The following is a 26,226-nucleotide window of genomic DNA, read 5'->3' as shown; positions in this document are numbered from 1 at the left end:
TTGCCTCCGGAAAAGTCTTGTTAATCCTGGAAAGGCCCTTTGGATTTTTTAAAACATAGTCTTCCACTCCTTGGGTTCCTAGAGTATGGCCTCTGAGGAGTGGCAAAACATATGCTTACAGCAGAAAGGTTCTTGCCATCCTTTTCACATCTGGCTAGGGTATCTTTTACCTTGGGACCAAAAAAAGTAGATCCGTCAAACAGAGCGTTGATGAATGACGCTTTAAATGGCTCCACAAAGTCGCAGAAGTGCATCCAGGAATGCCTTTGATGGCTATGCCTGAACCCGCGGCCCTAGTTGTCCCTTCAGTTGCATGAGCAATGAGTCTCATGGGCGAGTTACATATTGCTTAAAGGGTTGCAAGCTGAGAAGTAATTTGTCCCGTACCCCTTTAGCCACTGCTCCTGACAGGTTATCAGAGAACTCTTTGATCAGATCCCTCTGTAACCTGGTAAAGTGCGCCATACAATTCAAGGACCTGACAGCGAAGGTTGTTGAAGCATAAAAGCGCTTACCAAATCTATCCAAAGTCCTAGACTCCTTGTTAGGAGGATGGATAGTACAACTTTCCTTGGCAAGTTCCTTTCTGGTGGCTGCCGCTATCACCATGGCATCAAAAGGAATTCCTTTGGCCCAATGTGGTTCATCCTTAGAAACTGATAATATACAATCCGGTCTCTTGGAGATTGGATTTATTGCTTCAGGCATCTTCCACTCCTGCTGAGCGATCAGTTTAATGAAGTCAGCAGCAGGTACAGAGATCCAAGAAGTAGAGAGTTGGACATGAAAAGCCTCCAGGTATACTGATTCCTCCGAGGAAGGTTGGGTGGAGGACCAGGCACCCCTCTGTTTTAGGATTTCTAGGATGTCACCAAAGGAAACATCATCGGGGGTGACATGGGGGGAACCTTCCCTTCATCAAAATCAGTACCTTCAGTGAAAGACTCCTCCAGGAGTCTAAGTACTTCCTCTTGCACTTTCTTTGTGCAGGGACTTCCTCAAGGGGATGATCCGGGGAAGTATTCAAAGAGGAGACCACTAAATTAGGTGTTACCTGGGATTTTTGTGTCCTCTGTCCGAGGGATGAGACTGATGGTAGCTCGGGTAGATGAGATGCAGAAATCTGTTCCGACAAGGATGGCAATGACTGTGAGTCTCCAACAGACAAGGCCTTCTCCATAATCCGAAAGGCTGACCCCCCCCCTTACAGGGATGGGAGCCTGGAACCGAAAAACACACTTTTGGAACCTGGGTCACACCCCACACCGAGAAGGCAGCCTCTGGAACAGAAGCCTGGGTCAATGCTGCAAAGGCCGAGGCACCAAGGGACATGGATGGCTCCGAAGGAGCAGAAAGAGTACCAAGCACCTCTGACTCGACCAGAGAGTCTTGATCCTGGGAGGTCTCCAGTGCCGAAAGGTCAGAGGAACTCAAGGCAATTCTCGGAGCCAAAGATGAAGATGCTACTAGAGCCGAGACAGTCAAAGCCGGGAGAGTCGGAACTGAGGGCTACAAAAGCTCAGCAAAAGTTGGAAGAGGAGGATATGGGGGTGACATAGGAAGAATGGTTCTGATGCCGGTGTGGCTTGGAACTGAGGACAATTCCCTTGCCGTCAGCAGCTGATCCACCAGTTTCATAATATCTGCCTCTGAGAGACTTTTAGTAGATCAAACCGATGCAGTGGAAGGAGATTTAGGGGATCTCACTTCCACAAATGAACTCGGGGGTCTGCCTTTAAACGGGTGGTCCATGGATGGAGAATAAATTGTTCTTGGGAGCGGAGCCAGCCCTAATTGCTTCGATACTGATACATCAGTAGGTGCCGAAGTAGTAGCTGTCGGCTCTGAGGCCAGTTTGGAATTAGTTCCAAATAAACCCTCTGGTGCCGATGAACTCTGTGGTACCAAGGTTGATTTAGCCATTTTTCTTGATGGTTCCGAGGAACTTGGAAATGAGAAAGGCCTCTTCTTTGAAGCAGGAGATGAAGATGAAGAAGATGTGCTAGTTTCAGCCCTGGCCTTAGAAATGGAGATCAAATGTTGCCTTGACAGCCAAGGTACCCGAAAGTTTTCACCACTTTTTTTCTGAACCTGTCCAGCAGACTTCTTCTATTGTGAAATATAAACATTCCTAAAGCCACAGGTAGCTTCTCATAAGGAGAAGGTCTAGCCAAGCTTGTCAGTTAGATGTCAGACTAAAATAAAAAATGTATGTGTTGTTGTCATCAAACCTGTACAAGAGATTTGCTGATCTGCATGCTGGTATGTGCATGTGTGTGCAGAGTTTTATGTCCACAAATCTTAAAATGTCTTAAGAAGTCAAGCTTCACTCAAGTAACCCACACGCGTGATCTCAACCTGGTCAGTGACATCAATAGGACTTGTTGGCAAGACAGACCTGTGTCCCACAGACTCCCCCCTTCTGTGGAACAGACTCTCTCTCCACATTAAGCAGAGTACCTCATTAACCCTTTTAAGTGCAACCTGGATAACTGGATGAGGAAAGTACAGTTGTGTACACTTACCATAAATGCAGATGTTCGAGTGTATTCACTGTTGCAGTCATTACATTTGGGTAATCCTGCTGGCAGGTTGCCCTCAGTCAGCCTGAATTCCAAAGTCTTGGGTCCTGCATCAGTTACTGTCTCCTCTTCCATGACGTCAGGTCATCAGGGGTATAAAACATGCAGCCGACGCCATTTTCTTTAGTTTTTCTTGCCCCCGATGTCAGGTGCCCCCAAAAAGGTAGCAATGTTATATATATAAATATCTATATACATGCATCAATAAAAACTTTACCTTCATCTACAAGCAAATACACCACATAGGTTACAGAAGATAGAAAAGGGGGATGGCGGGAGGGTAACCTGGACTGCAACAGTGAATACTCTCGAACATCTACATTTATGGTAAGTGTACACAACTGTACTATGTTATTCGTGTTTCACTGTTGCAGTCATTACATTTGGGTAGAGTCCCAAAGCTATGGTTGGGAGGCAGGAGCTAGACAGCATTAGGAGTGGCTATGAGGCCCTGCAGAACTGCAGTGGCAAAGCCTGCCCTGGATTTAGAGTAACGTGGCAGATGATAATGCTTTGTAAAGGTGTGCACTGAACTCCAAGTAGCAGCCTCTAAAATGTCTTTAGTTGGTACTCCCCTGAGAAAGGCTGCTGAAGTGGCCTCAGCTCTGGTTGAATGTGGCCTAATGCACTTAGGCACTGACTTGCCATGCTGTGAATAGCAGAAACGAATGCAGTGGCCTATCCACTTTGAAATAGTCTGCTTGGAGATAGCCTTTCCTTGTGATCCTGCAGCATATGCCACTAGTAATTGCTCTGTCTTCCTGAAAACTTTAGTTTTGTCCAAAGAGAATCTCAGCTGACTGTGTTATTGCTAGGAGCACAGCTGTTTTCCAAGATAAAAACTTTATATTAGCAGTAGCAGCTGGCTAAAATGGAGGTAGGGTGAATTTTTCCAAGACATAATTGAGGTCCCATGCAGGTAATGGCAATCTCCTTGAAGGCCTTAAATTTTTGGCTCCTCTGATACTGCCTTAATAAAGGATGAGAAAAAATTGGTGGCTCTGTATTGTAATTTGCCAAAATGGCAGAGGCATGACTTTTAATTGATGAAAAAGATAGTCCTTTGTCCAGCATCTCAGTTAAGTATTGCAAAATCTGAGGAATATTTGGTACAGCTGCATCAGCTCCTTTTGTCTGGTTCCAAGCACAAAATCTCCTTCATTTTCCAGCATAAGATTTCCTAGTACTAGGCCTTCTGGCTTCCAAAATGACACCCATCACAGCTTTACTGAGAGGTGTGCTTTGTATGGCTACATTATCTGCCATGCTGCCAGGTTTAGAGTCCTGAGTTGGCTGTGCAGGATCTGATTGTTTTGTTGGGACAGTAGATGAGGTATTTGAGGTAAGGTCTAGGCTGTGCATTGAGATAAGTTCCTTAAGATCGGATACCAGTACTGGTGGTGCCAGTCTGGGGCAATCAGTATCATCTTTGGTTTCTCCTGTCTGACCTTTAGGAGTACCTTGGGGAGGAGAGTCAGTGGAGGAAAGGCATATACTGATAGGTTTTTCCAGTTGAAAGATAAGGCGTCCACTTTCCATGCTTGTCTGTGATAAGTCCTTGTGCAGAATCTTTTTAGTTGGTAGTTGTGAGGGGAGGCAAATAGATCTATGTCCGGGCATCCCCATTTCCTTGTTATCATGCTGAAGACTTGTGGATCCAGCTGCCACTCGTGGGGTCCATGAGGTTTCTGCTTAGTTTGTCTGCCAGAGTGTTTTCCTTTCCTGGCAGGAATTGTACCTGCAGATGAACTTGGTAAGTCAATGCTGTGTCCCAAAAAGCCATGGCTAGTCTGCAAAGGGGGTAAGAATGTGTGCCCCTCTGTTTGTTTATATACCACATGACCGTGGTGTTGTCTGTCTTTATCAGTAGTTGTCCCAGATGAAGGCTGTCAGGGCATTTTGAACAGCTAGCATCTCTTTTTGATTGATATGTAGATGCATTTGGTTTGTGGCTCAGGTGCCCTGAATGCATCTTCCTGCCATGTGGGCCCCCCAGGCTTACTCTGATGCATCCGTTGTTAGGTTCTGCCTGGCTGGGGGTAATGTGAATGGCTGTCCCTTGTTTTGGTGACAAGCCTTCGTCCACCACTGAAACTCCTGTTGCAGGCAGGGAATGAGAGTAATCATTGTTTCCAGGCTGTGACAATGTTGCGTCCAGACACTTTTTAGGTACCATTGAAGTTTCTTCATATGCAGTCTTGCATATGGAATTAGTAGGATGCAGGATGCCATGAAGCCAAAAGCCTGCAGATTTTTTTCTTGCAGATAACTGGGCCTTTGTTGCCAATCTGTTGAAATAGGTAGTCAAGTTGCCTTTGTTTGTCTGGCGTGAGATAAGCCATCTGGGCAGTTGTATTTAAGCTTGCACCCAGGAATATTATCTCTTGAGAGGGTACTAGTTTTGATTTCTTTTCATTGACTGTGTACCCTAGGCATGTTAAAAGTCTTTTCACAAACGCCAGATGCTGTAGTAGAATGTCCTTGTTCTTTGCTTGAATTAGGTAGTCATCCAAGTAAGGATATATTTGTATTCCTCTTTGTCTGCAGTATGCAATTACTGGTGCCAAGCACTTTGTGAAGACCCTGGGAGCAGTAGATAAGCCAAAGGGCAGTGCAGAGAATTGGTAATGCATTGAGCCAGCCTTGAATCTGAGGTATCTTCTGCATGATTGCTTGATTGGGACATGCAGGTATGCCTCTTTTAGGTCTAAAGTCACGAGCCAAGCCTTTTTGCCCAGCATGGGCAGAAGCTGCTGCAAGGTCAACATTTTGAATTTTGGTATATCCAGGAATGTGTTTAGAATAGATAGGTCCAGTATTGGTCTCCAGGCTTTGTCCTTTCTGGGTACCAAGAACAGTCTTGAGTAAAATCCTTGTCCCTGCTCTTGCTGTGGTACTTGTTGAATAGCCCCCATGTCCATGAGGGATGAGACTTGTTTTTATGCCTCTGCCCATTGATTTTTTGGCAGATTTTTATTTATTTTTTTTTATTTAACATTTGTTGACCGGGAATGTCCGACTAGGTTCCGCAGATCCTGTTTTCAGCGGAGGCCCTGGGAGAAATGCTCCAGAAGCATGTCTTTAGAATGTGGGAGGAAATCGGAGTGCCCGGAGGAAACCCACGCGAATGCAGGGAGAACATGCAAACTCCACACAGAAGGCACCCCAGCCGAGAATCGAACCGGAGAACCTCTTGCTATGAGGTGACAGCATTAACCGCTGCACCACTGCGCTGCCCAGATCTGGCCAACCATTTGCCTTTGGCACGGTATGGAAGTGAAACTTGTAGCCTTGTGACACTATGTTTAGAACCCACTTGTCCTGGGTTATAATGTGCCAGTTTTGAGAAAAAAAGTGCTATTTTTCCCCCTAAGGGTGCTGCCAGGAGATAAGTGCTTGGTGCTGGCAGGGGGAAGTCATTGGGACTGTTTCCTGTATGGTTGTGATTTGTCTTCTCCACTTTTGGAGGTAGAAGCACCCCATTACTTTGACCTGTATGAACCTTGCGCCTGGGATCTACCTCTAGGGCATCTGGATCTGCCTCTTTGAGGTCTTTCTGATACTGGAAAGGACCAATTCTTTGTAGGCCAGTGTCTGCTAAACCTAGGTGGCTGTACTTGTAAAAAATCTTTGACAGTTTGCATAGATTTAGCTTTGTCCTCCATTTTCTTTAACACCTCTTCTGCCTTAACACCAAACAAAGTATCATGCTGTAAAGGTGCATCTAATAATTTAACTTTGACATGATCAGGCAGATTTTGTTCCTTTAACCAAGCATGCCTACTAATTACAGAACCCGTAACTGCGGCCCTGCAGGAGGCCTCCAGAGAATCAAAACCACATTGCAAAGTATGCTTTCCCACTTGTTCAGCTGCATGCAATAAATCCTGAATTTCCTTGTTTTCTGCAGATTCAGAGTTTAACATTTTCTGTTTAAGCAATGTCATGACATGTTGCTGATATTTGAGCACATGAAACGGACAGTTTAAGGCCCTTACAGCCAAGGTAGCAGATGTGTAAACCTTTTTTCCCCATCTATCCAGTGCCCTAGAATCTCTGTCAGAGGGGGTAGGGTTTTTTGCAGCGGAAGCCTTAACCCCTTTGGGACCCTGTGAAATAGTCTCTGGGTCTGCAGCAGGGTTTTTGAAAAAGAATTTATGAGAGTCAGGAACCCTGTAATATCTGTCAGGCTTAACAGGAGCTGGAGGTAAGGAGTCAGGGGTCAGACTAGACTCTGAAAACACATCATCTACAATGTCTAACACAGGTGGAATGGCTAGAGGCCTGTGTTGAGGTAGTAAAAGGAAGTCCCTGAGCCTCTTTTCAGATTCTGAAAAATCTTGGCTCTCCCAGTGGAAATGCTCCCTCATGGTATGCAAGGTTTCCCCAAAAGAACAGTCCTCAGGAGGAGAAGCTGAAGGAATAGATTCTTCAACATCAGAATCGTCATGGGGGGAAGTGAATATTCCTGATCAGAAGAGGAATAGTACAGTTGTGTACCTACCATAAATGTAGATGTTTGAGTGTATTCACTGTTGCAGTCATTACAATTGGGTTATCCTGCTGGCAGGCTACCCGCAGTCGGTCTGAATTCCAAAGTCTAGGTCCGGTGTCGGTTGCTGTCGCCTCCTCCCTGACGTCAGTGCGCCAGGGGTATAAAAGATGCAGCCGACGCCATTTTCTTCAGTTTTTCTTGCCCCAGATGTCAGGTGCCCCTAAAATGGTAGGCTAAATTATGCTAATGAGCATGCATTCAAAACAACTTTTCCTTCATCTACAAGCAAATACACCACATAGGTTGTATAGAATAGAGAAGTATAGATAAGTCCCAGCAAAGGAAAAGGGGGATGGTGGGAGGGTAACCTGGACTGCAACAGTGAATACACTCGAACATCTACATTTATGGTAGGTACACAACTGTACTATGTTCATCGTGTTTCACTGTTGCAGTCATTACAATTGGGTTGAATCCCAAAGCTAAGGTTGGGAGGCTGGAGTTAAATAGCATTAGGGGCGGCTATTAGGCCCTGCAGAACTGCAGTGGCAAAGCCTGCCCTGGATTTAGAGTAGAGTGGCAAGTGATAGTGCCTTGTGAAGATGTGCACTGAACTCCAAGTAGCAGCCTCGAAAATGTCTTTGGTTGGTACTCCCCTGAGGAAGGCTGCTGAAGTGGCTGCTGCTCTGGTTGAATGTGGCCTAATGTCCTTAGATACTGGCTTGCCATGTTGAGAATAGCAGAAATGAATGCAGTGGCCTATCCACTTTGAAATAGTCTGCTTTGAGATAGCCTTTCCTTGTGATCCTGCAGCATATGCCACTAGCAATTGCTCTGTCTTTCTGAAAGCTTTGGTTCTGTTCAAGTAGAAGCGTAGCTGTCTGTGTATGTCCAAAGAATGCAGAATTCTCTCCCCCTTATTCTGTGGGTTTGGATAAGGCAGATGAATAGTTTGGTTAAGGGCCACACTGGACACTACCTTAGGCATAAATGTCGGGTTTGTCCTCAGAGAAACCCTGTCTGGATAAAAAATGATAAAAGGTTCCACAGCCATGAGTGCCTGTAGCTCTAAGACTCATCTTGCAGAAGTTATTGCTAGGAGTAGAGCTGTTTTCCAAGATAAAAACTTTATATCAGCTGCAGCGGCTGGCTCGAAAGGAGGCAGGATGGGTTTTTCCAAAACATAACTGAGGTCCCATGCAGGTATTGGTGATCTCCTTGGAGGCCTTAAATTTTTGGCCCCTCTGAGGTACTGCCTTAACAAAGGATGTGAAAAGATTGGTGGCTCTGTATTGTAATGAGCTGAAATGACAGAGGCATGAATTTTTATAGATGAAAAGGATAGGCCTTTGTCCAGCATCTCAGTCAAGTATTGCAAAATCTGAGGAATGTTTGGTACAGCTGTGTCAATTACTTGTGCCTGGTTCCAAGCACAAAATCTCTTCCATTTTCCAGCATAGGATTTTCTAGTACTAGGCCTTCTGGCCTCCAAAATTACATGCATCACCGCTTTAGTGAGAGGTGTGCTTAGTATGACTACAATATCCGCCATGCTGCGAGATTTAAGGTCTTGAGTTGGCTGTGCAGGATCTGATTGTTCTGCTGGGACAATAGATGAGGTACTTGAGGTAAGGTCTAGGCTGGGCATTGAGATAAGTTCCTTAGGATTGGATACCAGTACTGGCGTGGCCAGTCTGGGGCAATAAGTATCATTTTTGGCTTCTCCTGTCTGACCTTTAGGAGTGCCTTGGGGAGGAGAGGCAGAGGAGGAAAGGCATATACTGTTAAGTTTTTCCAGTTGAAAGATAGGGCATCCACTTTCCATGCTTGTCTGTGATAAGTCCTTGTGCAGAATCTCTTTAGTTGGCAGTTGTGAGGTGAGGCAAAAAGATCTATGTCCGGGCATCCCCATTTCCTTGTTATCATGCTGAACACTTGTGGATCCAATTTCCACTTGTGGGGATCCATGAGGTTTCTGCTTAGTTCGTCTGCCAGAGTGTTTATCTCTCCTGGCAGGAATTGTGCCTGCAGATGAACTTGGTAAGTCAATGCTGTGTCCCACAAAGTCATGGCCAGTTTGCAAAGGGGGTAGGAATGAGTGCCTCCCTGCTTGTTTATGTACCACATGACCGTGGTATTGTCCGTCTTTATCAGTAGTTGTCCCGGATGAAGTAGGTCCTTGAAGGCTGTCAGGGCATTTTGAACAGCTAGCATCTCTTTTTGATTGATATGTAGATGCATTTGGTTTGTGGACCATGTGCCTTGAATACATTTTCCTGCCATGTGGGCTCCCCAGACATAATCGGATGCATCCGTTGTTAATGTCTGTGTGGCTGGGGGTAGAGTGAATGGCTGTCCCTTGTTCTGGTGACAGGCCTTCGCCCACCATCGAAACTCTTGTTGCAGGCAGGGGATGAGAGTAACTATTGTCTCCAGGCTGTGGCAATGTTGAGTCCAAACACCTTTTAGGTACCACTGAAGTTTCCTGATATGCAGTCTTGCATATGGAATTAGTAGAATGCTGGATGCCATGAAGCCCAAAGCCTGCAGAATTTTTCTTGCAGATAACTGGGCCTTTGTTGCCAACAGTTTGAAATAGGTAGTCAGTTGTCTTTTCTTGTCTGACGTGAGATAAGCCATCTGGGCAGTTGTACTTAAGCTTGCACCCAGGAATATTATCTCTTGAGAGGGTACTAGTTTTGATTTCTGTTCACTGACTGTGTACCCTAGGCATGATAGTAATCTCTTTACAAATGCCAGATGCTGTAGTAGAATGTCCTTGTTCTCTGCTTGAATGAGGCAGTCGTCCAAGTAAGGATATATTTGTATTCCTCTTTGTTTGCAGTATGCAATTACTGGTGCCAAGCACTTTGTGAAGACCCTGGGAGCAGTAGATAAGCCAAAGGGCAGTGCAGAGAATTGGTAGTGCATTGAGCCAGCTTTGAATCTGAGGTATCTTCTGCATGTTTGTCTGATTGGGACATGCAGGTATGCCTCTTTTAGATCTAAAGTCACAAGCCAAGCCTTCTTGCCCAACATGGGCAGAAGCTGCTGTAGAGTCAACATTTTGAATTTTGGAATATCCAGATATGTGTTTAGAATAGATAGGTCCAGTATTGGTCTCCAGGCTTTGTCCTTTCTGGGTACCAAGAACAGTCTTGAATAGAATCCTTGTCCCTGTTCTTGCTCTGGTACTTGTTGAATGGCCCTCATGTCCATGAGGGATGAAACTTGTTTTTGTGCCTCTACCCACTGATTGCGTGGCAGGTCTGGCATACCGTTTGGCCTTGGCAGAGAGTGAAAGTGGAACCTGTACCCTTGAGATACTATATTTAGAACCCATTTGTCCTAGGTGATCATATGCCAATTTTGTGAAAAAATTGCTAGTTTTCCCCCCAAAGGGGCTGCCAATAGTTAAGTGCTTGGAGCTGGAAGGGGAAAGTCATTCAGACTGTTTCCTGTAGGCTGTGATTTTTCCTCTCCGCTCTTGGAGGTAGAAGCACCCCATTGTTTAGGCCTGTATGAGCCCTGGGTCTGTGATCTGCCTCTTTGTGGCCTATCGGACACTGGAAAGGACCAATTCTTTGTAGGCCAGCTCCTGCTAAATCTGGGAGGCTGTACCTGCAAGAAATATTTGACTGTTTGCATAGATTTAGCTTTGTCCTCAATTTTTATTCAACACCTCTTCTGCTTTAACTCCAAATAAAGTATCATGCTGTAATGGAGCATCTAATAGTTTTGCTTTAACATGATCAGGCAAATTCTGTTCTTTTAACCATGCATGCCTCCTAATGACAGAACCTGTAACAGTGGCCCTGCAGGAGGCCTCTAGAGAGTCAAAACCACATTGCAAAGTATGCTTTCCAACTTGTTCAGCTGCATGCAATAAATCCTGCATTTCCTTGTTGTCTGCACATTCTGAATTTGCTGGCATTTTCTGTTTAAGCAGTGACATAAGATATTGCTGATATTTAAGCACATGAAATTGGCAATTTAAGGCTCTTACAGCCAAGGTTGCAGAAGTATAAATTTTTTTACCCCATCTGTCTAGGGCCCTAGAATCCCTATCAGAGGGGATAGTAGGGTTTTTTGCAGTAGAAGCCTTGACCCCTTTGGGACCCTGAGAGATGGTTTCTGGGTCAGCAGCAGGGTTTTTATAAAGAAATTTATGTGAATCAGGAACCCTGTAGTATTTGTCTGGCTTAACAGGAGGTGGTGGTAAAGAGTCTGGAGATAGACTGGACTCTGAAAATACATCATCTACAATATCTAAAACAGGCGGGATAGCAAGGGGTCTGTGTTGAGGCAATAAAAGGAAGTCTCGGAGCCTTTTCTTGGATTCTGAGTAATCCTGGCTCTCCCAGTGGAAATGCTCCCTCATAGTATGCAGTGTTTCCCCAAAAGAATAATCCTCAGGAGGGGAGGCTGAAGGGATAGATTCTTAAGCATCAGAGTCCTCATAGGGAGGAAGAGAATATTCCTGTTCAGATGAGGAATCAGAGGAAATGGAAACCTGGTCTGAAGATTCGTATTCTACCTCTTGCCTAGGCCTCTTATCAGAAGGGGGATGGGAACCCCTGATCAAAGTAATAAGGTCTTCAGCCATTTTAAGCATCTGTTTCTTAGGCATGGAGGCCTGTCCAGGAGAATGCTGTACTTGTTTCTTAGCCTTCAGAGTTGCTTTAGTCTTTGCCTTTGAAGCTGAAGTAGGTTTCACGTATAACTGTGTAGGTCTGAAAACACCCTCAGAAGCCGATGCCTACTCAGCGGCTCCAGACCCATCTGAGGGAAGAGTTTCCGAGTGTCCAATACCTTGAGTTTCCAGCAGCCTCGTTGGCTCCACGTGGGAGTCGGAAGCGGCCTGTGGCTCTGAGGTAGCGGACGTCAGGGGCTGCAAAAGCGCCTCACTGAGAACCGGCGATAGGCCTAGCAGAAGCCTCATCATCGGTTTTGGATCTCGGATGCCTGTCCTTTTCTTTTTCCTTGCGCTTTTTATAAACTCCGGTAGTCGGTTGTTCTGACGGCATTATGTAATTAAATCTTCTGCCAAAGTAATGGAATGCAAAATCTTTCCGACGCTTAATAGTGCGTTGGTTAAATCTAGCACAAAACCGACAACTAGCAATGTTATGGTCAGGGCCTAGGCAAGGAATACAGTAAGAATGAAAATCCTTATGAGGTATTTGCTTCCCACAAGAAATACAATTGTTAACTTTTTCTGACATCAGTCTGGAGCAAGAAAAAAGTTTCCCCAATGGGGTACTTAGCTTTAATGAAGACTTCGGATCTGAATTTGAAAAACTCAGGAGCCGGCCGACTGGCACTTGCGAACTGCTTTTGCTTTGGGCACTGCGCGGCAAGGAAGACTGAAGAAAATGGCGTCGGATGCATCTTTTATACCCCTGGCGCACTGATGTCAGGGAGGAGGCGACAGCAACAGACGCCGGACCTAGACTTTAGAATTCAGGCCGACTGCGGGTAGCCTGCCAGCAGGATAACCCAATTGTAATGACTGCAACAGTGAAACACGATGAACATCAGAAGAAATAGAAACCTGATCTGAAGATTCATAGTCTGTCTCTTGCCTAGGCCTCTTATCAGGAGGGTGATGAGAACCCCTGATCAAGGTAATCAAGTCTTCGGCCATTTTGAGCATCTGTTTTTTGGGCATGGAGGCCTGTCCATGTGGCTCTTGAGTTTGTTTCTTTGTCTTTGAAGGTGCTTTAGTCTTTGCCTTTAAAGCTGAAGTCGGTTTAATGTATAGATGTTTAGGTCTGAATACACCCTCAGAAGCCGGTGCCTGCTCAGCGGCTTCAGACCCATCTGAGGGAATAGTGTCCGAGGCTCCAAAACCTTGAGCTTTCAGCGGCATAGCCAACTCCACGTGGGAGTCGGTAGCGACCTGAGACTCTAAAGTAGCAGGCGTCAAGAGCTGCGAAAGCGCCTCACTGAGAACCGGCGACTGGCTTAGTAGAAGCTTCGCCTGTTTTGGGCCTCGGCTGTCTATCCTTTTCTTTTTCTTTGTGTTTTTTTGTGAACTCCGGTAGTCGGATGGCTATCCGACAACATTTTATAATTAAGTCTGCGCCCAAAATAGTTTAATGCAAAATCATACCGACGCTTAATAGTGTGTTGGTTAAATCTAGCACAAACCCGACAACTTGAAATGTCCTGGTCAGGGCCTAGGCAAAGAATACAGTAAGAATGAAAGTCCTTATGAGGTTTTTGCTTTCCACAAGAAATACAATTATTAACTTTTTCTGACATCGGTCTGAAGCAAGAAAAAAGTTTCCCCAACGGGGTACTTAGCTTTAATGAAGACTTTGGATCTGAAACTCGAACACGAAAATCTCAGGAGTTGGCCAACCGGCACTTGGGAACTGCTTCTGCTTAGGACACCGCGCGGCAAGAAAGACTGAAGAAAATGGCGTCGGCTGCATGTTTTATACCCCTGACGACCTGACGTCATGGAAGAGGAGATAGCAACTGACGCAGGACCCAAGACTTTGGAATTCAGGCCGACTGAGGGCAACCTGCCAGCAGGATTACCCAAATGTAATGAGTGCAACAGTGAAACATGAAGAACATCAGAAAATACACCCCTGTGATTCCACCTGTGTCCCTGACGGACAAGGGCATTGGGTGCTGACTTGTTGGAACATGGGCTAATTCTTGGCTAGCCTTGTAAGGGCCTCAGGGCCAACAGTCTAGTAACTTCCTATGATCTTATAAAGCAGATGGTGCCTCCTTACAGACTTTAGAGCTGTTAGTGGTGCAGTGGTAACGTTGTCGCCTCACAGCAAGAGGTTCTCCGGTTCGAATCTCGGCTTGGGTTTCCTCTGGGTAGTCCAGTTTCCTCCCACATTACAAAGACATGCATCTGGAGCACTTCTCCCTGGGCCTCCGCTGAAAATTGGTTTTGTTCCAAGTCGGACTTTCCTGGTAAACAAATGTTAAATAAATAAAAAAATAAATAAATTTGCAAATACAAAAGTTATGTACTTACTGAAATAATACATCTTCATGACCCATGTCTGTCCACTCAAACTGAAGGACTGGTCATCACAGGCAGTACTGACTTGGTAGTTTAGGCTCTTCCTAAACCTTGATCTCTTCACAGCTATCATCAGTTTAACATTACATGAATTCCACATTTCCTCCCCTCCCTTAAACCTCACCACTCCTGCTCCTCCTGTACATTATTCTGCATGTACAGTTCCCATAATTTCCATTTTTATGTAATTTTCTCCTTTCCTTTTCTAAAGATCTGTCTTCCAATTCTTTTACTTATTTTACAATATTTAATACTTCAAATACAGTTGGTTTAAACTTTGATTTCCATTTTCTAGTAACTTCTTTCTTTTTTGTAGCCAATGGAATTAAACTTAACAATGCCTTAATATAACAAAGCAATTCAGATTGTGTCCGAGCTGAAAAGTATAATTTCTTTAGTTAAATTCTCACCCAATATTTCTGACAGAACACTCTGTACGATATTTTTAAAATCTGCCAACTCATTACACTCCCATAACTCTATCATCACACTTCCGACATTTGTCATCTACCAGAGGAGAAAGTCTTTGAAGTCTGATAGGGGTATAAAAATCCCTATGAAAACATTTCAAAACAAAAACCCTGAAACTTCTGGACTTTGTTACAAACTTGGGCGCCACACATATGTCCTCCCATTGTTCCCTTGTAAATTACTTTTCCAGTTTCTCTTCTCAATAATTTCTAACCTCCTCTGATTGATACTTATAGTTATCATACAATACTTTATATACACTACTAATTAACCTTCTTAACAGCAGCTTCTGTTCTAGATTCAACTAAAAACTACCAGTGCAAGTCTTTCACTTATGATTCACCTATCCCTCTTTGCCTATACTCTGACATTAGTACCAGGGAAGGGATTGGCACCAGTGGTTTTCACCTTGACTCCTTTGGCAGCGACAATTTGTAGGCATGAAGACAGAAATGTTGGCGGTCTGGCCCCAGTGTTGGCACTAATACCTTTAGTCCCATTTTCAATCTCACTATTATTTGAATCTTCAGCGCTGAAGTCAACCATGCTGCCTGTCATGGTTTTACTGTCACGTATTCAGCACTAACTATGTGCGGGTCAGCGCTGATCGTGACACCGGCAACTTCAGTGCTTATAGATACAACTTTGGCAACTTTGCCTTTAATGGCTGCTATAATTTGGACAGAAGCCTTCAACTTTAGCTCCATCTCACCTTTTACTTTGAAGCCTTGGCCCTAACATCTGTTTCTTTACAAGCATCGGTACCAAAAGGGCAGATCCCACCCATCTGAGGAAGAATCTTCTTTCGATAACTCACACAGGTCTACTCAATCTACTCTGGGTAGCCACAGGAAAAATAACTGCAGGATGAGGCACCTTCTGCTCCACGCTATTTGCCCCACATTCCTGTATGGGCCAGCACAGCAGTAGACTGGACTGCTGCTCTTTCCTATCCACTCACACTCTCCCTACCTAGATCTTCCTCTTCTCGAGCTGCCAAGAAAATACAAGTCATATGGAGTAAAGTCAAGGCTTCATTCCTTTACATAACCAACCACTATAGAATACTTTTCTTTTGCAAAAGAAATGGTATTTGAGACTGCTTTGGAGAGTGACATGCCTTCATTCACTTAGCAGGTTCCATACTGGAAGCAAGTGTGTACATCAACATATTGACAGTTTCAGTTATTCAGTTGCCAGGAATAAATAACCAGTAGCCTGCAACACTAACTGGGTGCAAGGATGGTCTATCACATATCTGCCAAAGTAAAGTCCTGGAAATGGGCCTCAAGGACATGGGCTAGTACAGTCTGAGACCTTACTACATCATCTTTAGTGATGCTTACTTTTAGCACTCAAGTTTAAAAAGCATGAAGTGTTAACTGTTTGGGATGCACATTCTGTCAATATGCATCTGCATAACTGCTGATTAATTGTGTTCCTTAGCACTGCACAGAGAAGAAAGGGGGAAAACTATACACAGACAACAGTTCAGTGGAAAAGTTTTATGAAATAAACATAAGGTTGCTAACCTGCACAGAAAAAGCAATGCCAAGGCAGAATACCATGAAAGTGCAAAATACCATATGATTTTCAGAGTTCCCTGATGAACTCTTACACAAACACAAAAAACTAAGTTGCCAGTGTCCACCACTGGTCAGCTTACAAGTGATACTCTGTTCAATGTGCAATGGCAGCAGGCTCTCTCACTATGCAAATGGTACCTCTGACTAACATCCAAACAACAATATAAATGAAAACAACATTCTGAATAAATAACAGATGTAACACACAACAGCAGCTATACTTAAAGGTAAAATGCATTCTGATACTGTGTTAATACTTATAAAATCAAACAATGCAATGAAGAGCTATCATTTGTCACCTGGCATTCTTACCTAGAGGACAGCGACAGAATTTTCCAGGAGCTTCCTTGGTAAGCATGTCCTTCACAGCATCAACCAAAGGTCCCAGGATGAGCACAGGCCTTGGAGCAGTACAATCCACCCTCTGGACTTTCTGATAAGCTAGACTTGCACAGTCTGTAAAAGAGAACATACTGGTGAAAGGTCATGAAACAGACTTGCACAAGCTTCAGCAGTAATGTTTGCTGCTTTTTTAAAATTAAATGAAGAGATGAACTGCAGCATTACGCAAACCCCTCCCCTCTCATATGAGCTCAATTAGTAAACAATAAATTAGCATCCCATTTAAATTGTGCATTAATCTGATTTCCAGTTTGGCTTTTGCCTGGGGAGAATGATGACTGAAGCTAACAAGTTGAAACAGCCTATTTTCCTTAATGAAATGTACAATAAATATAAAACCGATTTGATTAAAATTGATGCCACTAAAGCCTTTGATTATTTGAATAGATATTTTATATGGAGAGTGCTTGACTTTTATGATGTATCATGTAATATCTTGTCCATTATTAAAAATCTGCTTAAGGTAACTTTTGCTTATTTTATTCTTAATGGTAAAAAACACATCTACAATACTTACAAAAATAGGTGCAGACAGGGATGTCCTTTGTCATTGAATCTTTTGTTTTACCGTTAAATCTTTTATCATATAGAATTCATTCTTCTAAAACAAAATATACTAAAACAATGTCAATATTAACAACACCGCTTATGCTGAAGACTTAATAATAATTACTACTGTTTATCCCCAAGATATTAAGAAACTGTGTGATATTTTGAGAAAGTGAAAAACGTGAATCGTATTTGTGATTAATTATCACAAGTCTGATCATATTTTGTTATACAAACAAAATTATGTTGTTATGGACATTAACATGTCCACTTTGATTCCTAAAGTTCAAGGATGTACATTTTAGGAATAAGATATTCCTCTAATCTGCAGAAATCCTGTGGCATTACTGGCAATATTTACTATAGGAAGACAGTTTCTAACATAGTTTCTTTACTTAATTGGTGGGGTAAAGATCACAAATATGAAAATTCTTTTACGTTTATTTTTGTTTCATAACTTTCTTGTGCCTCTTTCCACTTCTTGATATAACAAAGTAAAGAGAGTTCCACAAAACAAGAAATTAGAAGGGAGGAACAGTCGAGTTCACTGACAACGCTGATTTATTGAAAGTAGAATACAGTACTATATTCTAGTTTCAATAAATCAGTGTTTTTGAGTGAACTCGGATGTTCATCCTCCCCTTCTGGTTACTTGGTTTGTGGAAATTTTTACAAGCTGTTTGTAAAGTAAAGAGTGTTGTCTCAAAATTTTTATGTAGTGGTGGTTTGCCCTGTATACTTTGGGTAGCTACCACTACTTCAGTCGACCAAGGTGGTTTAAATCTTCCTAACATATTAAAATATTTGTGTAATATTTTTGTTAATTTATATAACATTTAGTACAGTCATTGGATAGTTTATAAATTGATTAGTCACTTACTCTGTATAACACGTTTGATATGGATGTTATATAATCAAGCTGATTGTATTTCATATGTCAAATTGTTTAAGCCTTACATATCTAATATTTTGTACATTGCTAAATGTGTTGAGATTCCTTAGGAACAGCATAAAATTAAGGAATGTTCCTTTTTGTTCAGTATTACAGTTGAAATTGTACTCTTCTTTCATGGAATGAATTCAGGCGAACGGACAAGTATACCTTGCATTGATTAATCCTAGCTTACATGAGAACGTTAATTCCTTTGTTACCAAGTCTGAACATGCGGCTAGTAAAACATCTTTGACTGGTAAAAAAAACCTTTGTTCTTTAGTATAGAAGTTAGCATGTACTATCCTTGCTGATCTGCCTTTTCCTGGGGCATTTAAATGGGAGACGTTTTTATCAACCCATTTTGAAGCAAAATTTTGGTTAGACTATATGAAGACAGCTATATTTAGACATAAATCTATGGGTAACAATTCTATTCAATTTAAGATTTTTTATGGTATACATTATTTTCTCAATAAGATACACAATATGAATCCTTCTGTTTCTGACTCTTGCTGACATTGTGATGCCTCTAGCGTTAACTTATGGCACTGATGGTGGTCTTGTCCAGAAGTTTATCAATGATGGTTAAACATGCATGGATGGATTCAAATATTTTAAATGACTACCTTTCTTTCCTCAGATGGTATTATTAGAATTATTAGATTATGCTGGAAGAATTATTAAGTGCAGACTGTTCTAAAATTGCATTAGCCATTAAGGTTACTAAAAAGATATAATTTAGCAAACTGGAAATCTGCCCCTATAGCTAGTATTTCGATATCTGAATGGAGTTCACTTTATATAAACTCATATGTGCACACTCATGGTATAACTGAGGTTCTTGTTCACGATTTAAGAACATGTAAATATTTGTATTTGTGATTTTGTTTTCTCATTATTGCCTTTTGGGTATAAAAATCCTATGAAAACATTTCAAAACAAAAACCCTGAAACTTCTGGACTTTGTTACAAACTTGGGCCACACATATGTCCTCCCATTGTTCCCTTGTAAATTACTTTTCCAGTTTCTCTTCTCAATAATTTCTAACCTCCTCTGATTGATACTTATAGTTATCATACAATACTTTATATACACTACTAATTAACCTTCTTAACAGCAGCTTCTGTTCTAGATTCAACTAAAAACTACCAGTGCAAGTCTTTCACTTATGATTCACCTATCCCTCTTTGCCTATACTCTGACATTAGTACCAGGGAAGGGATTGGCACCAGTGGTTTTCACCTTGACTCCTTTGGCAGCGACAATTTGTAGGCATGAAGACAGAAATGTTGGCGGTCTGGCCCCAGTGTTGGCACTAATACCTTTAGTCCCATTTTCAATCTCACTATTATTTGAATCTTCAGCGCTGAAGTCAACCATGCTGCCTGTCATGGTTTTACTGTCACGTATTCAGCACTAACTATGTGCGGGTCAGCGCTGATTGTGACACCGGCAACTTCAGTGCTTATAGATACAACTTTGGCAACTTTGCCTTTAATGGCTGCTATAATTTGGACAGAAGCCTTCAACTTTAGCTCCATCTCACCTTTTACTTTGAAGCCTTGGCCCTAACATCTGTTTCTTTACAAGCATCGGTACCAAAAGGGCAGATCCCACCCATCTGAGGAAGAATCTTCTTTCGATAACTCACACAGGTCTACTCAATCTACTCTGGGTAGCCACAGGAAAAATAACTGCAGGATGAGGCACCTTCTGCTCCACGCTATTTGCCCCACATTCCTGTATGGGCCAGCACAGCAGTAGACTGGACTGCTGCTCTTTCCTATCCACTCACACTCTCCCTACCTGGATCTTCCTCTTCTCGAGCTGCCAAGAAAATACAAGTCATATGGAGTAAAGTCAAGGCTTCATTCCTTTACATAACCAACCACTATAGAATACTTTTCTTTTGCAAAAGAAATGGTATTTGAGACTGCTTTGGAGAGTGACATGCCTTCATTCACTTAGCAGGTTCCATACTGGAAGCAAGTGTGTACATCAACATATTGACAGTTTCAGTTATTCAGTTGCCAGGAATAAATAACCAGTAGCCTGCAACACTAACTGGGTGCAAGGATGGTCTATCACATATCTGCCAAAGTAAAGTCCTGGAAATGGGCCTCAAGGACATGGGCTAGTACAGTCTGAGACCTTACTACATCATCTTTAGTGATGCTTACTTTTAGCACTCAAGTTTAAAAAGCATGAAGTGTTAACTGTTTGGGATGCACATTCTGTCAATATGCATCTGCATAACTGCTGATTAATTGTGTTCCTTAGCACTGCACAGAGAAGAAAGGGGGAAAAACTATACACAGACAACAGTTCAGTGGAAAAGTTTTATGAAATAAACATAAGGTTGCTAACCTGCACAGAAAAAGCAATGCCAAGGCAGAATACCATGAAAGTGCAAAATACCATATGATTTTCAGAGTTCCCTGATGAACTCTTACACAAACACAAAAAACTAAGTTGCCAGTGTCCACCACTGGTCAGCTTACAAGTGATACTCTGTTCAATGTGCAATGGCAGCAGGCTCTCTCACTATGCAAATGGTACCTCTGACTAACATCCAAACAACAATATAAATGAAAACAACATTCTGAATAAATAACAGATGTAACACACAACAGCAGCTATACTTAAAGGGGTAAAATGCATTCTGATACTGTGTTAATACTTATAAAATCAAACAATGCAATGAAGAGCTATCATTTGTCACCTGGCATTCTTACCTAGAGGACAGCGACAGAATTTTCCAGGAGCTTCCTTGGTAAGCATGTCCTTCACAGCATCAACCAAAGGTCCCAGGATGAGCACAGGCCTTGGAGCAGTACAATCCACCCTCTGGACTTTCTGATAAGCTAGACTTGCACAGTCTGTAAAAGAGAACATACTGGTGAAAGGTCATGAAACAGACTTGCACAAGCTTCAGCAGTAATGTTTGCTGCTTTTAAAATTAAATGAAGAGATGAACTGCAGCATTACAAACCCTCCCTCTCATATGAGCTCAATTAGTAAACAATAAATTAGCATCCCATTTAAATTGTGCATTAATCTGATTTCCAGTTTGGCTTTTGCCTGGGGAGAATGATGACTGAAGCTAACAAGTTGAAACAGCCTATTTTCCTTAATGAAATGTACAATAAATATAAAACCGATTTGATTAAAATTGATGCCACTAAAGCCTTTGATTATTTGAATAGATATTTTATATGGAGAGTGCTTGACTTTTATGATGTATCATGTAATATCTTGTCCATTATTAAAAATCTGCTTAAGGTAACTTTTGCTTATTTTATTCTTAATGGTAAAAAACACATCTACAATACTTACAAAAAATAGGTGCGAGACAGGGATGTCCTTTGTCATTGAATCTTTTTGTTTTACCGTTAAATCTTTTATCATATAGAATTCATTCTTCTAAAACAAAATATACTAAAAACAATGTCAATATTAACAACACCGCTTATGCTGAAGACTTAATAATAATTACTACTGTTTATCCCCAAGATATTAAGAAACTGTGTGATATTTTTGAGAAAGTGAAAAACGTAATCGTATTTGTGATTAATTATCACAAGTCTGATCATATTTTGTTATACAAACAAAATTATGTTGTTATGGACATTAACATGTCCACTTTGATTCCTAAAGTTCAAGGATGTACATTTTTAGGAATAAGATATTCCTCTAATCTGCAGAAATCCTGTGGCATTACTGGCAATATTTACTATAGGAAGACAGTTTCTAACATAGTTTCTTTACTTAATTGGTGGGGTAAAGATCACAAATATGAAAATTCTTTTACGTTTATTTTTGTTTCATAACTTTCTTGTGCCTCTTTCCACTTCTTGATATAACAAAGTAAAGAGAGTTCCACAAACCAAGAAACCAGAAGGGAGGACGAACAGCCGAGTTCACTCACAAACGCTGATTTATTGAAAGTAGAATACAGTACTATATTCTAGTTTCAATAAATCAGTGTTTTTGAGTGAACTCGGATGTTCATCCTCCCCTTCTGGTTACTTGGTTTGTGAAAACCACAAGCTGTTTGTAAAGTAAAGAGTGTTGTCTCAAAATTTTTATGTAGTGGTGGTTTGCCCTGTATACTTTGGGTAGCTACCACTACTTCAGTCGACCAAGGTGGTTTAAATCTTCCTAACATATTAAAATATTTGTGTAATATTTTTGTTAATTTATATAACATTTAGTACAGTCATTGGATAGTTTATAAATTGATTAGTCACTTACTCTGTATAACACGTTTGATATGGATGTTATATAATCAAGCTGATTGTATTTCATATGTCAAATTGTTTAAGCCTTACATATCTAATATTTTGTACATTGCTAAATGTGTTGAGATTCCTTAGGAACAGCATAAAATTAAGGAATGTTCCTTTTTGTTCAGTATTACAGTTGAAATTGTACTCTTCTTTCATGGAATGAATTCAGGCGTAACGGACAAGTATACCTTGCATTGATTAATCCTAGCTTACATGAGAACGTTAATTCCTTTGTTACCAAGTCTGAACATGCGGCTAGTAAAACATCTTTGACTGGTAAAAAAAAAACCTTTGTTCTTTAGTATAGAAGTTAGCATGTACTATCCTTGCTGATCTGCCTTTTCCTGGGGCATTTAAATGGGAGACGTTTTTATCAACCCATTTTGAAGCAAAATTTTGGTTAGACTATATGAAGACAGCTATATTTAGACATAAATCTATGGGTAACAATTCTATTCAATTTAAGATTTTTTATGGTATACATTATTTTCTCAATAAGATACACAATATGAATCCTTCTGTTTCTGACTCTTGCTGACATTGTGATGCCTCTAGCGTTAACTTATGGCACTGATGGTGGTCTTGTCCAGAAGTTTATCAATGATGGTTAAACATGCATGGATGGATTCAAATATTTTTAAATGACTACCTTTCTTTCCTCAGATGGTATTATTAGAATTATTAGATTATGCTGGAAGAATTATTAAGTGCAGACTGTTCTAAAATTGCATTAGCCATTAAGGTTACTAAAAAGATATAATTTAGCAAACTGGAAATCTGCCCCTATAGCTAGTATTTCGATATCTGAATGGAGTTCACTTTATATAAACTCATATGTGCACACTCATGGTATAACTGAGGTTCTTGTTCACGATTTAAGAACATGTAAATATTTGTATTTGTGATTTTGTTTTCTCATTATTGCCTTTTTTGTCTTTTTTATGTAATGAATTGCAATATGGAATAATAAATTAAAGAAAGGAACTCAAAACAGCAATTACAGGGTACCTGTGTAGCACTACTGAGTGCACTTTGTTTGACATTTTCCCATTTCTTAAATACTAATTTCCATTCTGACATTTACTTTTACATATTTTAATATGTGAAATCAAAGAAGGAATATTATTAACAAGACAACACCTTCAATTGTATCAACAATCTCAAGTATTTGGACAGGACTCACACAATGGCAGAAAAAGAAGTAAAAGACTTGAATAAGGCAGATGTCAAATGAATCAGACATGCCATACTAGACACTGAAAAACAGAACCATTCTCGATGGCCCGGTGGGGTACATGCTTCAGAATGGTAATCTACCTAGATGCAAATTACAGCAAGGCAGGGGAGGTAGCAATAAATACAGCCAGATTTGTGTTTGTTGTGTACGGGATTCATTACCCACCTTATTCCTGTTGTGCTGTGATACTGAACGGCTTTTGAGTTGCCCACCCCTTATGTAAATTTGACCTGTGAAGTCTTAGCTCATCTGCTGATACTAGTCAGCATTACAAAATCATACTGGGAAAGCCCTCTCCATAAACTAATGAAACTTCACTCACTCCTCCTTTCACATATTCACACTAACTAGGTTACACAGCAATTTATGCCATACTAATCCACTTTTCCAGCTTAGTTTTACAATCTGCAACATCTGGGGCCAGACTATATATCAGTGGACAGCCTGCAAGCCTCTTCTCAACAACCAGCCTGGGGTTAATGTGACTGTTCAGCTCCTGAGAGAATAAGCAGAGGGGCAGAGGGGTACTGATTCCTAGCTGTCTCTGACTAGATATTGTGGGTCTGGCTTCTCTAAATGGTCTGCTTGCCATTTCAGTGGGTACCTTTTACAGGTTCCAGGTTATTCTAGGCTAATGACCATTAGGGCCCTTAAGAGTTAAGCCACATATCTTAAACAATTTGGGTCCCATGTATCATACGGAGGGGGCTATTAATAAGCAGGTAGCTAAGGATGTGTAGTAGAGGGGTGCTAGTTAGGATAATACTTTTCTTATTGATGGACTCTGTCCATAAGGGACAAGGGAGCCAGACCAGGGGTACGTTTATGATTTCCCATCCAGCTGTCAGGGTTTTCTTTGAACAGGGTCAGGGATGAACTCTATAGGATCTTTTGGGACACATATGTCTCTCCAGCATATTCTGTTTATGCCACAAGCAAAGTTAATATCCCTGGATAGTACAGTTTTGTACCTACCATAAATGTAGATGTCCGATAGGCATGCATCTGCAGTCCTTACAAATGGGTTGTCCTGTCGTCCGGCAGCCCTTCGGTCGGCCGGATTCCAAAGTCTGGGTCTGGCCTCGGCTGGTGTCGCACTTCACCCGACGTCATAGCTGCAGTTCTTCGGGTATAAAGGCATCAGCCGACGCCATTTTCCTCAGTGTTTCTTGCCGTGTGGCACCCGAAGCAGAAGCTGTTCGCAAGTGCCGGTCGGTCAGAACCAGAGATTACTACTACCGAATACTTCTACTACTACCGAAGACTTCTAAAAAGCTAAGTACCCCGTTGGGGACTCTTTCTTGCCTCAGCCGATGTCAGAAAAAGTGAATAACTGTTTAAATTGTGGGAAACAAATACCTCATAAAGATTTCCACTCTTACTGCTTACCTTGCTTAGGCCCAGACCACGACGTAGCAGCTTGTCTAGCCTGTGCTTCTTTCAACCGACGAACGGCAAAAAATGTAACTACAGCATGTCGTCGGATATTCCGACACCAGGCTTAATGAAAAAACGCAAAGATAAAGATAGACATCCGAGGCCCAAAACGGATACCGAGACCACGCTTAGGCCTACCGCCAGATCTCCGGTTCTCAGTGAGGCGCCTTCGCAGCCCCTGACTACCGCTGAATCTATTTTACCGGCAACCTCTCAATCTGTAGTTGCAGGCCCTCCGGAGCCGATTACTTCTCTGGACACAGACACCACTCTTGGCGGGGAACCAGAAAATTTAGCTAGGCTTTCAGTTTCTGAAGGTGTTTTCAAGCCTACTTCTATTACCATTAAATCTTACTCAAAATCTAAAGCCCCTATGAAAATTAGGAAACAGGATCCTCAGACCCCCTCTCAGCAACCCATGCCTAAAAAGCAGATGCTCAGGATGGCTGAGGATTTAATTACTCTTATCAGAGGTTCTCAGCCCCCCTTAGAAAAAAGACCCAGGTTGGAGGAAGACTACCCTTCCTCAGATCAAGCTTCCATTACCTCAGGTTTTTCTGAGGACCAGGATTACTCCTATTCTCCCTATGAAGATTCTGATGCAGAGGAATCAATTCCCTCGGTTTCCCCCCCAGAGGACTATTCTTTCGAGGAAACCTTGCATACCTTGAGGGAACACTTCCACTGGGAAGGACAGGATTACTCAGATTCTAAGAAAAGGCTCCGGGAGTTTCTCCTTCTTCCTCAGCATAGGCCCCTTGCTATTCCTCCGGTTTTAGATATTTTGGATGATGTTTTTGCAGAAGCCAGTCTGAATCCAGACTCCTTGCCTCCTGCCCCAGTTAAACCAGACAGATACTACCGGGTCCCTGATTCCCACCAGTTTTTATATAAAAGCCCTGCTGCTGTCCCAGAAACCATTTCACTGGGTCCTAAGGGGATTAAGGCCTCTACTGCAAAAAATCCTTTACCTTCTGAAAGAGATTCCAGAGCATTAGAAAGATGGGGGAAGAAGGTGTATACTTCTGCCACTTTAGCCATGAGGGCATTAAACTGCCAATTTCACATGCTAAAATACCAGCAGTTTTTGATCTCCCAATTGAAACTTAAGATGACACAAACAGATCAACCAGACTTAAAAGAGATTCAGGATTTATTGCATGGAGCAGAACAAGTGGGAAAACATACT

At 41.9% G+C, this 26,226-nt stretch overlaps 1 protein-coding gene across 1 annotated transcript in view; it reads right to left on the bottom strand.

The window, feature by feature from the left end:
• Nucleotides 1-26,226, bottom strand: part of DLG5 (discs large MAGUK scaffold protein 5) — a 3,463,687-nt gene that overhangs the window by 317,226 nt on the left and 3,120,235 nt on the right. Inside the window, exon 30 of the mRNA XM_044055764.1 lies at nucleotides 20,810-20,953. Within this exon, the coding sequence (XP_043911699.1) occupies nucleotides 20,810-20,953 (144 nt within the window). The remainder of the gene's footprint in view (nucleotides 1-20,809; nucleotides 20,954-26,226) is intronic.

The sequence above is a fragment of the Protopterus annectens genome, chromosome 14.part0, assembly GCF_019279795.1.
Source record: "Protopterus annectens isolate FY-2018-M chromosome 14.part0, PAN1.0, whole genome shotgun sequence".
In the NCBI taxonomy this organism is placed as follows: domain Eukaryota; kingdom Metazoa; phylum Chordata; order Ceratodontiformes; family Protopteridae; genus Protopterus; species Protopterus annectens.
This window is presented reverse-complemented; position numbering and strand designations above follow the sequence as displayed.